Source organism: Gasterosteus aculeatus, chromosome 4 (assembly GCF_964276395.1).
Source record: "Gasterosteus aculeatus chromosome 4, fGasAcu3.hap1.1, whole genome shotgun sequence".
NCBI classification, from domain to species: Eukaryota; Metazoa; Chordata; class Actinopteri; order Perciformes; family Gasterosteidae; genus Gasterosteus; species Gasterosteus aculeatus.
The window spans coordinates 5,615,505-5,628,862 of NC_135691.1; the positions used below are offsets into that span (position 1 = coordinate 5,615,505).

The 13,358-nt window shown below is 43.9% G+C and overlaps 2 protein-coding genes across 2 annotated transcripts in view; both read right to left on the reverse strand.

The window, feature by feature from the left end:
* Positions 1-378: 378 nt before the first annotated feature.
* cdx4 (caudal type homeobox 4) lies at positions 379-3,776 on the reverse strand. Its single transcript, XM_040172576.2, has 3 exons — positions 3,020-3,776; positions 1,699-1,844; positions 379-1,092 (listed from the first exon to the last, which is right to left on the reverse strand). The coding sequence occupies exons 1-3, from the start codon at positions 3,453-3,455 to the stop codon at positions 859-861; spliced, it is 816 nt and encodes a 271-aa protein (XP_040028510.1). The 5' UTR covers positions 3,456-3,776; the 3' UTR covers positions 379-858.
* Positions 3,777-10,276: 6,500 nt separating this feature from the next.
* kdrl (kinase insert domain receptor like) overlaps positions 10,277-13,358 on the reverse strand; it is a 35,173-nt gene continuing 32,091 nt past the window's right edge. Inside the window, exon 30 of the mRNA XM_040174198.2 lies at positions 10,277-12,099. Within this exon, the coding sequence (XP_040030132.2) occupies positions 11,916-12,099 (184 nt within the window). The 3' untranslated portion in view covers positions 10,277-11,915. The remainder of the gene's footprint in view (positions 12,100-13,358) is intronic.

A 13,358-nucleotide genomic window follows, 5' to 3' on the forward strand; every position in this document is an offset into this window, starting at 1 on the left:
TCCAAAGGGAAAATAGATGGACGTCACGTGTCACTACACGCATTTCATTATACAACTTTGGAGAGAAATAAACTATTGTTACGGTACAAACGGGTTTTTTAAAAACTCTGTCAACAGATCTTTATGTTAATTAAACTGGGAATAGCGTATTTTTAAAGTAATCTTGTGGAGCACTGGGAATACACATTTAAAACAAGCAAGAGAATAAAAGGCATACGTTTTCTTTGACGTGTTCATTTCTATTTGCCTGAATTTGTAACGCAATTCCAATAGAAGTAGCTCCCATGTTTATCTGTGTCGGTAATCAGCACATAGGATAATTTCCAATTCAAAACTTAACCAAGCATTGCTACTCAGAAAGGATAAAAATGACAGGTGTACTGCAAAAAAAAGCAACATTTTATTTACATTTAGCCATCACACGACCCGTATCACCAACAGCTGGTCCCCGCTTTACTGGAGCGGATAAAATTGTGCTGAAAAACTTTAGTAAATGATTTGTCCATTCAAATCAGTTTGTGTGGCACGAGCTACATACAATCTAGTTTAAAACCTCATTCAAATGTCCCTGAATTATCGTTTTATTCACATACACAAAAAAAGGATATTTATATCTTATCAACTCACAAACAATCAAAAGCTTTTAAGTTTGAAACACGTCGATTTTTTCTTTTTTCTTTTCTTATTTTTTTTTTTTACTTCCCACGTCATTAGAACTATTCTATAAAAAAGCAATATGTGAAGAGCCTCCACGTGGTTGCTGTGGATGAAATGTGGATCCACGGCGTTGTGCCTTAGCGTCCTGTCGCGCGTCGGAGTGCTCGGTTATGTCGGATGGTGCGCAGAGTGAACTGACCACTACTGAGTCACAGTCACTTGTTGTATATTCCTGATGGATGGCAAGGTGTTCATCCCCTGAGGAGGGTACATAGAGTTGTGGATGTCCGAGGGACTGAGGGACCCCGGGACCGGCAGAGGGCTCACCGAGCCCGGGTCGCTGTGCACAGACCCCCCGCTGCCGTCGGACTGACCGAGCTTCTTCTTGATCAGTTTCCTCTCTTTGGCTCTGCGGTTCTGGAACCAGATTTTTACCTGAAGTGAAACACGGGAAGAGGAAATTAGATCAATGTTATTGGGTGCCGACGACACATTTTACTCTCCACGCAATGCGATGAGACTTAATAAACCATTATTAAAATTAATAAATAGACACTTAAAGTAAAAAAAAATCAACAGAAAGAATGAACCTTAAAAACATTTTTATTATGAAGGAATAATACATTTACTTAGATCCCAATAGCTCGTTAAATCTCCGTACTACTCCTTTTATTTTTTATAATTAAATACATAAAAATAAATGCCTATGAGGTAATACAAAGTACATGAACACTGGGTGTATTCTTCGTTTAATCTACATTCCATTCCTTACCAAATAAAACGTAATGCGTTGCCTATTATCAAATGAATAGTATATTGAATACGTGTCCGTAATTAGTACAGTTATTCATAATACTAATCCAAAATATCTGAATGTATGAGGAGTCTTTAAATATATCCAGTTCAAAGGTAATCACCACTACAAGTGTGCAGACTAACCATTATTTTGTAGATACAACTGACACGTTTTCTATTGTAATTTAGGTTTCCATCAATGGTCACGCGTGTGTGCGACGGGAATAAATCCCCCTTCGGACGTACCTGTCGTTCTGACAGACCGAGGTTGAGGGCCAGTTCGGATTTCCTCCTGATGGTGATGTATCTGTTGAAATGAAACTCCTTCTCCAGCTCCAGCCTCTGGTGGTCGGTGTAAACTACCCTGTACTTCTCCTTCGTTCTCGTTTTACCTGAGGGGGGGGGGGGGGGGGGGGGGGGGGACAAACCCAAAACAAAATCAGATATTGACGTGACGCTTTTCTTTCATCGGAGCAGCGAGGCGGTGGAACTGGAAGATTTACGCCGAGGAGGCTGCATGCCAGCACCGGCCTATCTGCACAGAACATCTTTATTAGCTGCCTCTTAAATCCACATCCCGGCTTTCTCCACTGATACGCAAATTGAGCCGTTTCATCTCGCTTTGATGACAGCTGCAGTACAGTGAATTTCAAACAGCCCGAACACAACACAGAGTTTGCACTAACAAGTTAAAAAGACACGCATGAGACAAGGACAATAAGACAAACCTCGTTAGATTTGTCCTAGAGCTGTCATAACTTTTACTCTCTGCAAATTGCACAATAAATGGCCGAAAAATCCCATCAAGATAAAATTAAAAGTTGATCCTGACAATAACTCAGAGCTAAATGATCTTGATTGGTATAAATGTGTAATCGAAGATCCGCACAATTGACCCACATTCAATTTAAAGCTGCAGCTCAGGCCTCCGTGAAGGCCAACAGTTTGTACTTTGAGACACGGGCTGTGAAAAGCGTCACTCTTTCCGGCAATATAACTCTGGGAGAGGAAGGGAGGTTGGTGCATATCAAAGTGAAGAGGTGATGAAAGCAAAGGCCACCGCCTGGATATGACGGATAACACTCAAAACAGCCAACAATGTGACAGGGAAGTCGAGCTCACATCTCCAGGAATGATGCCATTAACATCACAACTGGGCCTGGCGCCGATTCCTCTCACCTTTTTTTTGGTTTTATAGCCACCACAGGACGGAATACAGTAGACAGAGCTGTTGGCCTTCAGTCCAATTCCACCATCACAATTATGACGTATGGAAATGTTTTATGAACGCGTTTGACTGACTCTCCGCTGCCAGACTTGTGCATTTTATTACCAGTATTTAATTATCACATTTCGATAATCATTCTATCGAAATGTGAAATTGTTGTTAGTCAACTCTTCTTTGGACATTTCCTTTCAAAATATAATAACTGGCAAGTCGATGCTCGCCCCTTGATTTAAATCTAACAAATTCGTTTCCTAAACGATCCAGCGCCGCCATAAAGACAGACCGCAGCGGGAACACAACCAACGACGTGCAAGAATATTTAAGAACACGGCCTCTCACCCGTAGAAGATGCTTGTGCGTTTTTACTCATCCACTGGAACGAATTGCGCCTTTCCCTGTCGGGGGAAAGCTGTGCGACGTTTACGCTCTCCGGCGGCGGCTGTAGCACCGCAGACCCCGGAGGATGCATGTGAGTGTACTCAGGTGAGCAGTACGGAACTTGTGCAGGAGAGGAGTTGTTCATAGGCGCGGGAATGGCGTTAGGTGGTCCCAGACTATATGCGCCCCAGTCTTCCCTCTGAGCGCCATAAGTGGGCCCCCAACTGCCCGAAGACTGTGCGTGCGTGTCCATGTTCGGCACATGATGGTATCCAGTAAAGTCAGCGTACTGAGGTGTAGAAACAAAGTTCTGTGGAGGCAGATTGATGCTCGTTCTTCTCACTGGACCCTGGTGATACATGCCGCTTTCTTTATCCAGAATGTATCCCACATACATGACTTGTAAAAACAAACAAAAACGCTGGAATGTAACGACGCAGCAAAGGGAATAATGTAGCCTATTTCAAGGCGACATCGTCTCCCTGAAAGTGTTTAAAAAAAACAACAATCCTCCTGCTCTTTAAGTCCGGATGGGTTCCAAGTAAGAAAAGCCACGTAGTTCCAGTCTGTCTCCACTCTCACATGATGTGTCTCTGTTGACAAGATGGTAAAAGGTACTGAGGCCTTCTTGACGTCAGCCAACTCCTAAACTCTTGAAGTTTTGCATTAGAATGAGAGTGAGCGGTGCGGCAGGCCCAGCTGTCCCCTCGCGTCTGCCTGCAGCGCGTCATCACCTGGCAGCGGGCCTATCCTGAGCAGGGGTCCTCCGCGCTATGAATAAATCAACACCGCGGCCTATCAGCTGCACACACCGGCCATAAACCGAGGCGGCACGTCCTCAAGCGCGCCGCGCAGGAGAAGGCCCCGCGCGTAATTGCGCGCGGATATATTTGATAGTATTGGGAATGTTGGAAGGATTCACTCATAGAAGCAGGTTTCACATTGACACAGAATACAGACGGTTCCGTATTGTTCACATGAGCTCAATGGTTTTATCTCTCCAAACTAAATCCAGAACATTTACCAAATTATTTTAGGTTTAAAATGTGTTGTTGCTGTTGTTGTTGTTGTTGTTATTATGGGAGTCACACGGTTTCTCAACCACGCTTTACACGTGAAGTCCGGTTTTATTTGTTGAGAGATTCACTTGCAAACAAGCTGCACAGTATGAGAGACTTTCTCTTGAAGCGAGCAGGATCTTTCGTATTCCTTGTTCACACCTCAAGGTCACACTTCACAGCTAATTCCGGTTACAAGGAAACTCCAACGACCCCCCCTGTGACAAACATGGGCCCTCCGCACATCAGTCACCACCGCCTCTGGAAATGACATCGGATTCAGTTGTCTGTGTTCGTGTCTACGTGTCAGGCATCTCGGGGAACTAAAGTTCTTAAAGTTAAAAGCCCGTCTCAAAATTGGAGTTAAAAGAAAATTAGAGTTTATAGCTTGATGTGCACATGCGCAGTGAGCTAAATGCATTTATCAGTTGACGAAACAACAAACAAACAAACATCTGAGAAGGCCTGACACGTTTAAGAGTCATTTCTCAAAGCACGCTTTCTCTTTTCTATTTGAGGCCTCATTTCGTTCCCTCATCTCTTGGTATGATTCATTTGACAGGTGTCTCGGGGTCTCTTGCCTAATTAGCCTCGTCCATAAATCATCATTGCCGATCGATATCTCTGAGGTATCAGTGTATTGGCCACAATATATTCATGACGCGGTGTGGCTCTTAAAGTCACGTCTCTGATCTGCACATCATTCAGCGTGCTGTTGCTGAATGAAGACATCCGGTAGCCAATTGTTTTCACTGGTTTTCATTTTTTAATGGCTTACGATTGTCACGATCAGACGGCCTAAACACGTGTAGCCTAATAAGAAGTGTGAATGAATGAAGTTACTAACTCAAACTTTGTTCCGTTTCATTCATTCTTTGAACAGGTGTGTTCTTGTTGACCGGAGACAGTTTGTTCTCTTGGTGTGAGACGTCATGCGGATGAACGAGGAGGAAACATTCGCTCAGTTACTCTTCATGTGTCAGACTTGGTTTTGTGGTTCTCTTTCCCCAGTCGGCTTTGTATCCGCTGCGTTGCTTCGCCCCGTGGATTCTACATGGTGGATCAGAGAGAATCATTGCTGCCCTCTGGTGGGCTTTTATTCAACAACAGCAGCCGGTGATTTTCAAAAAGATCTGTATGAACTTTTAACTAACTAACTAAACTAACTAAAACGGTGAATACAGTCTTAGGTAAAACTGTGGGTTAATTGAGTATTTCCATTCTTTATCAACTTTATACTCCAGCTCCACTTCATAGGCAAATATATATTTAACCCTCGACATTTAGTTCATAATATTATGCACTCGTTGCTTTAGAATTCAAAATATCATGAACAAATACACAAGCCCCTAGCAGTGTTCACTCCACCTCTACAAACTGCAACGTTAAAGCATAAACACAGGAACTTAATCCAATAACACCATTCTCAAACGGGCCATTCTGCATGATACATGTTTCAACTGTTGGTACATTTCGATGCTGATATAACTTGTAACAGAGCTTCTCTACACTGTGGTATTGGTACTTTTTCCCCTCCACTGCTCTCCACTCACGGCACCGATGACCTCCAGAGGGCAGCCTCCACCAACAGAAACATCTACAGACCTTCCTCTCATGTTCAACCACAGACGCAGCTCAACAATGCTCATCCCACAGGTGCTCAGAGTGACTAGAGACCACGAAGACTACAAACAAACTAACTCTCCTTTGTAAGATATGTATCCCGTTAGATAACAATGAGCTGCCCTTTCATGGGACCTATTACAAATATGAATGAAAGACACCACCTCAGCTTGTTTCACTTTCTTAATGACTGTGCAATCATCTGAGCGTTGTTTCAGAAGAGCGTGATCGCCAGTCATCGGGTGTTTTCCACATCCGGATGGTTCGCGATGTTGCAGGAGAAATGCACTCTGGATGGGAAGCGATGATGCCATGTCCTCCAGTGACATTTGTTGAGTTACCGGCTCTTTCAGATCTTTTGTTCAAGGAGATATTTTTGGATAATTATGCTCATGTATCATCTTGGCTGCTGTCTTATTGCTCAGAGCGGAACCGGTCACTGAGCATAATATACAACAAGAACAGACCTGTTCAAAGAGGAATGAAATAGAACAAGTTTAAGTTAGTAAGTTAGACACAAATACAAGTCGTTTTTTAATGTGTTGGCGCATCGTGAACGGACCACGTGTGAATTTATCAGATGCCGCCTGAGTTGGTTATTAGTTCTTTCTGGTCTTCTAACGGATTGATGGAAGCGTTTGTCTGTTTTCAGCCCCAGAGGTCCGTGAAGACGTGCAGCTTAGTATGCTGAGGGTTTACAAAGTGCTTTGGCAAAGAAGGACGAGATGTTTTGAGGGTGATTCTGGGTTTTCTGGTTCAGACCCAACCGGCGTGCGATAGCCAGTTTGACAGTTAAATTGTGTAAACGCTGATAAAGCACATTCCTAGCAGTCTCTCTGGGAAGCAGAACAGAGCTTCACAATAGGCTAATAATCACAAGTAATCACTGTCATGGAATTTGTTTCTTTTCACCGTAAGATGTGTGTTTAAAAGGCAATTAAATCAACCACAATACCCACATGTGTGTATCTGTCATTCTTTTACACAGAATCATTCATGGCGCTCTTTGAGCTGATTTCATAAAAGCCAAGGGTCTAAAAGCCCGCCGGGTGCTGCTGGGAGAAGCAGAAACACTAAATACTCCAGCGGCGGAGGGAGAAGAGGAGGGGGGCAGCAGGGCCGAGGGGCGACAGGTGAAAGTCATCGGGGCGAGGCCAACAATCACACAAGACACAACAAAAGAGAACGTTCATGGGGAAAACAGACGTCCCTCCGTCCCCCGAGGTCAGCACGGGGTGCACGTAGGGGGTCAGTGACAGACAGCGTTACAATTCAGGTTGTTGCATAACTTTGTCGATGTTGTTCAAGTGTACTGCGGCGCGTCTCTGCAGGAAGCGAGGTAGAAACGGGACCATCTGCTACTATTTCTGGAGAAACGGCCGACGCACGTGCACGATCCGGAGCTTGCGTGTGTTTCGACGGATTCTTTCAGCATATGACGGAAGATGCAGACAAGTTTGGGGGCGGAAAAAAAGTATGTTTTTCAGCTGTTGTTTTGATTTTTAAAAGGTAGGGAACCGTTTTTACATCCCGGGGGAACAGGTGTTGTAAAATACAACTTTCCCTTTGACATCACGTGGAAAACGAAAGCGCTTGAGTCATTCGTTCAGCCTAGAAAAAGGGGAACACAACTTCACACAGGAAGTTCCCTTTTATTGTGAAGGCTATATTTATGCACGATGACATGCTGAAAATGACAATGCTAACCTACTAATTCAAAGCAGATGAAAGTCAGGGGATCAGCGAAGTGATTGAAATTGACCCTGACTGACTGACACATGGAACACGTGTATAAGATGTCACCGCGATCTGTTCCTCTATTCAGTACTCGTCCCAACGCGGTCAGAATGAGCCGTAAATTTCAAACTCGTGGTGCGGGGGGGGAAGAGGATTCATCCTCTGGGGACCCCGTGGTTCGCTGCGATCCATCCAATATTTGTTTAGACGTTTCAATCCGAACCGACTGAAGGTTTTTAACCGTTTGCCTTAAAACATTCCAAAAGAAAAGAACCGAGGAAACAAACTACCCCCCAATCGCAGATAGTAGATGACGTCTGCAGAGATGCACGGATGCACCGAAAGGAGTTTAAGTTTGAAAAGCAGCAGCGTTTCACAAGAGTGACTCACACAAAAATAAATACCCGTCAGCCATGTGAACATGATGCCACTGTGAACAGGAGTTTTTCCCAGGCCCTCCTGGTGTGTGAGCACACTCACACCCCCCCTCCCCTGCCAGAGAGGTAAACAAAGGGGCAAGTGGGTGAGCTGGTTCCACTGCACTGTAGCCTCTGAATGGGCATTGATGAAGACTCAGAAGACTCCCGAGGGTGCCGGCACGACATCGTTGCGTTGCAGCGCCCTGGAAACTATCAGAAGGCCGATATTTGTTGGTTCTGTCCGCGCTGAAGCAGGAGGGGATGCCAGGCACCGGCCTTATCTGATAGCCTGTCTTCTGTCCGTCATCAGGGGGAAAACACGAACACATGCTATGAATAAAGTGATCGTTGAACTATATCAATGGCTCCGGTGCCAGATGTGGGGATTAAAGTAAAGGCCGAAAACACAAGCTTCCTGGTGTTTTTCATAGAAAGGGATTTTACGAGATCCGCATTTTTTTTTCAGCTATTTTTATGGATTGTTGTCACTAATTCACAACACATGAGCAGCTCCAACCAGAATGAAACTGCATTCTGAGTGTGATTAAAAAAAGCACATTCAAGATGGCTGACATTTACGCCGCCACACGTATGAACAATGCATCAACCCAGCGGCTGACGCGTTTGTTGCTTCCTCTTCGCCCTTTCGACCACAGCGGTGCCGAAGCCCGACCCGGAGAGGTATGAGGAGTCTTTATTTAGCTGCTTGTGTTTTGGGCTCAGACCTTCCCTCGTTAAAGGTGGACTGAGCGTAGGTGTCTCGAGGGACGCCATCCGGCTCATTGTTTTTGCATTTAGGTGAGAGGCGCGGATGCGGCAAACCCACCATTCACCTTCTTGGGCGGGTGTCTGAGAATAGCTTTGCGCAGCTGCATACATATGGCAGGAGGTGGAGGGTGGGGGGGCCGTATGGTGGGATGTTAAGCTGCACACATTCAGCCGGATGTTATTTGGTGTCGTATCAGACCACCTTTTTTGCAGTTGAAGGAACTGAGAGATATTTTTCCCACATGCAAACGTTCCACTGGGAAAAACGAAAACAGATTGCAGAGTGTTTTATTAGTAATACTTGGGATCACAAGACAATGACGGGGAGCTATTTGTTATGATATTGTGATTTTGATTCTCAGTAGTGTGTATTTCCCACCAGGGTTCATAGGTTCACATTCTCTACTGCTGCTGTCATGACTATATGTGTAAAAGGCTTCAGCAGTCTGAACCAGACGAGTCAAGTGGATCTCTTCAGTGAACTTACCTTTTTCTATTGTATTTAATAGTTTTTTCCCTCTATTTCTTGTGGCATTTTTTTCTAAATATATTTCTTGCACATGTTTAATACAGTTTATCTCATCTAATTGCTGCCAACACAAAGGAAATAAGAATAATACAAGCAGGAGAGATTTTTGATTTCATCACATCTGGAGAAACTGGAAATGTAACTTAGAACAAAACTCAGGTGCTGCATGTCGGACACTTTTGAGTTACTTGTACTTCATTTAATACTTCCTTCCCCGCTATGGATTACCTTTGCTATCTGGATCATTAATACCAAATATATTTCACTCCTGGCAGCACTGGAGCTCAGCTCGTCAGAAAACACCCTGTGAGTAGATGCAGACACACAAACATGACAGTCAACAGCCCCCCCGCCCACTGCCCCCCCCACACGACATCCTTCCCTTGTTTGTTTGTCACATTCTGGGAAAAGTCGCAGGTTGTTGACGTGTTTTGATGTCACGTCGGACGCTCGCCTCGCAGTAAACACGAATCCTTTCAGGACGAGCGGAGACAGTCAAGGGCCCGTCCTGTCCCCTGACGTGTGGTCTCCTTGGACACACCCGGTGCCGGTAACCAGGGCCCCCCCTCCGGCCCCCACCCCCCCCCCCCCCAGAGGAAGGCCCGTGTGTGGCGTCCTCCGGTCGTGACCACGATGATTAATGGTTCCTTCCTGTCCTGTTGGGAGAGGCATTGTCCCGGTGAGCAGACAGGCTGCCGACGTCTTGTCCCGGGGGAGGAAGCGGGTGTCTCACTGTCATTACATTAAGAATAATCAAGGAGCATTTTTGTGTGAATCCACTTGGGTTAGAAATAGTCTGAAACTTTGAGAAATCAGAAGAAACAAATAGAATATTTCCACAACACAACTTCGATTTTATTTCTATCGTGTACAGATTTTTTCTTAAATAGTAATAACTAATATTTTAGTACTTTTAGCCTCTAGAAACTATTAAAATTATTTGAATCGCTTTATTAAAATGATTAAATTGACATTCATAAAGAAAATTGACGGTAGAAGGATTCATTCTCTGCGGCTCCTGAACGTCGGGTAAATACCCGATTAGCAAAAAGGATTAAGGGCAATTATGAGTCAGCACTGCAAATAAAGTATAAATATATAAATCTTTATTCAATTATTTACTTCATATGCTCAGTTAACAGTGTTAACAATACTTTCATCAAAACTAAGTTGTATTACTCATGGTTATGTATGAAAGAATACAATAAAACCCACTGAATGTTATGTGATGGCAGTAACTAAAATAAAGGAACCAAGCTTGACGGAAATACATAATAAAGCAAATATTGCAAATGTTAATTACTAGGCACTAAAGTTAAGAGTTAAATAAAAACAAAAAAGGAAAATCTTGGTAAGATATGATCCTCAACACTGTTTCATAATAACATACCTGTAGAATACAAACATTATACTTGATATAAAGCATCAGTGCATAATCACTTCTTCCTCTCCACATTAACACAATACATGAAGATACACAAGGGTTCAAAATGTCGACGTCATAGTTTGCGGTTTACAGAACACGGTTCTCCTTAGTGGTCGATGAGCTGCAGTGCTGCAGGTGTGCGTTTGGTCCACAGCACTTGTGATGCTGCAACCGGTTAGGACGCACAACGTGTGCTCACTTCACACACGTAGAGGGTTTTAGTTGCTTTTACTCAAAGTGAATACAGCAGCACAAACATATACACAGCTGGAGGGAAGAGTTGGGATATTAAATGTTGAAGTGATGAAGACTGAGCTGGAAAATCAGTCGGTTGACTTTTATCTAGAAATCTAAAGGAATAAATACAACTGGATTACCAAGTGGCAGTGTTCACAATCTGAATAAATACCCATACACAATCTGATCTTCTTCTTGTTAGTTTTTTCAGTTTGACTGAACAGAAACGACACAGCGCTGGAGTTTCTTCGATGGGCGCAGGAGGAGGAATCCACATTCATTTAAAGCAAGGAGGATCTGTAACGTTCCATCTGTGCTCCATTAATCCCCATTAACCTGTGATTCTACGGGACGGAGTCCCTCTGGGTCAACCTGAGTTGGGTGGGTGGATATTTCTATGAAGGAGTAATTACACCGTAAATACGGTACTTTTTCACGATTAATAATCAGTTATATTGTTGTTCATCTGCTTTTAGCGGATCTATAAGTGGATGTAGCTACATAACAAAAATATTTCCTCTAGTTTTTTTTCTTTTTTTTCACGTATTACTTCGGTTTTTACTTTTGGAATAAAATCTTAAAATGAGTTTTTCAACATAAACTTGAAAAGCCTGAGCTATTTATTCAGATTGTCCCGTTTCCGGTGGTTATTCTCCGTCATCAAAGGCTGCAGTGAGAACAGCTGTGTAGCAAAGCGGCTCCTTTCACAGTAGATGACAGTAATACCTGAGGCTGTCTCCAGCTGTTTGACATATCACAGTGAACGTGGAAACGGACCAGCAGCGTTAACGGCAGCACGCTCCTGAAAACCGGAGCGAAATCGACAGTCTACACGTTTTCCTTTTTGCCCCCCCGGAAGTTGGAGGTTGAAGTCGGGTGGATCGGGCGTTTTTCCTTTCACAGCGTTCCGTCTAAAACACTTTAACAGGTGGAATTTCACGTGTTTTCCTCTTCAAACTTCGCTCCAGTCCAGAGATGAGAGCGAACAAACAGAGCGGGGCAAAGCGGAAGGCCTGCAGGCCGTCGCTCGGGTGGTGGGGGGGGGGGGGGGGGGGGAGCTTTACACGGGTGGCGTGGAGTAGCGCACCACGTAGTTGTAGTCCGGCGGCGGGCTGTGACACTCCAGACCGGCGTCCAAGGCCGAGTCGTCCAGGAGGAAGTCCAGAGAGGGAACCGGGGTTTGGAACTTCTCCTTGTCGGCGTCACTCAGCACCGACTCTTTGCTCTTACTCATCGCCTTCATCCTAAAAACACAAGCAGATGCGGCGTGAACGTAGCGGAGACATAACAATGAGACTGCTGCTGCACAATGCAATTCAGCGGAGACCAGGTCCTCTGTGAGGAGAGCTGTCCCGCTTCCTTCAGCTCAGAAATGAAAATAAATAAGTGGAAATTCTATTCTGTGTATCTCATGCTGATTTAGACATTAGTGATCCACGCTTCTGGTTAAAGACAAAGACAAATTCCTTGTATGTTTGACATATTTTGGCAAATAAATGTTTCCTGATTCCTGATTCCTGATCCTGAAAAGTAAAAGGGATTTTTATGCAGCTTTACACTTTGACTGTTGCAAGTTAACCACCGGCCTCATAAATCAATCTCTCTGAATTTTAACGGGACTAAACACAGAGAGCAGATACCCCGACTCTTCTCTAAAGCACAGGCCACTATCTTTATTGCTGACCTTTTAACTCTTAATGGGGCGAAACGCAACCTTTGATCCTCAAGAAAGTGTCTCTCGGTTGTTCCACGAGCCTGAAAGTGACTTTGGTTTCTGCTTTAGGGAGATTGTACTTAAACTGTGTGACCAACCAAATAAATCTATTAAATGACTTCTAAAAAGGCCACTCCTCGTCCACCTGAGTAGTTTGACCTGTTTACATCATCTTATACTTTATTGTTGCTGTATGTAATGTACTTTTTAAACAGCGCTTCCATAAATATATATAATGCTTTGTGAATAATTAATATTATTACTTCAGCTATATTTTATAACTTTTCTATTAGAATTAAATCAATTAATTGATAAAACAAATGTTGATGATTAAACAATAATTTCTAAAGCAAAAAGGAGAACAAATACTTTCGCTGGGCTGGTTGGAAAAACAAGGTGACCAGCGTGTACATTAGAGCAGGAAATTGGTAACACAACCAGATTTGCACTTTTTATAAATAATATCACGTTATTTTTCCACTCACACTACAGGTCTGTCCGATGTTCTTTGTGAAAGGCGTAGGATCAGACAAACCTCCCCTCATTCACATATGATGTAATCAATCATCCTGAGTCTTTCTGCTTCATTTGAGCCTCAGAATATGAGTAATTGCCTCTTATTGTCTTTGGCGGTTGCTACGGGTTTCCACAGCTCCTCTCCAGGGGCCAAAGGGTCGGCGCCCAGCGGGGGCGGGGAGGCCGCCGTATCGGAATGTCGGCCTAATGAATAACTTACCTGATGAATTAGCCATCAAAAACAATTAACAACAGCAGAGCATTGTCCTGCCC

Excerpts from the sequence above, each read along its gene's own strand:
- cdx4 (XM_040172576.2), bottom strand. The coding sequence starts at position 3,455 with ATGTATGTGGGATACATTCTGGATAAAGAAAGCGGCATGTATCACCAG. Across the intron at positions 1,845-3,019 it reads CGCACAAGCATCTTCTACGG|GTAAAACGAGAACGAAGGAG; the intron begins GTGAGAGGCCGT and ends CCCCCCCCTCAG. Across the intron at positions 1,093-1,698 it reads TCGGTCTGTCAGAACGACAG|GTAAAAATCTGGTTCCAGAA; the intron begins GTACGTCCGAAG and ends GTTTCACTTCAG.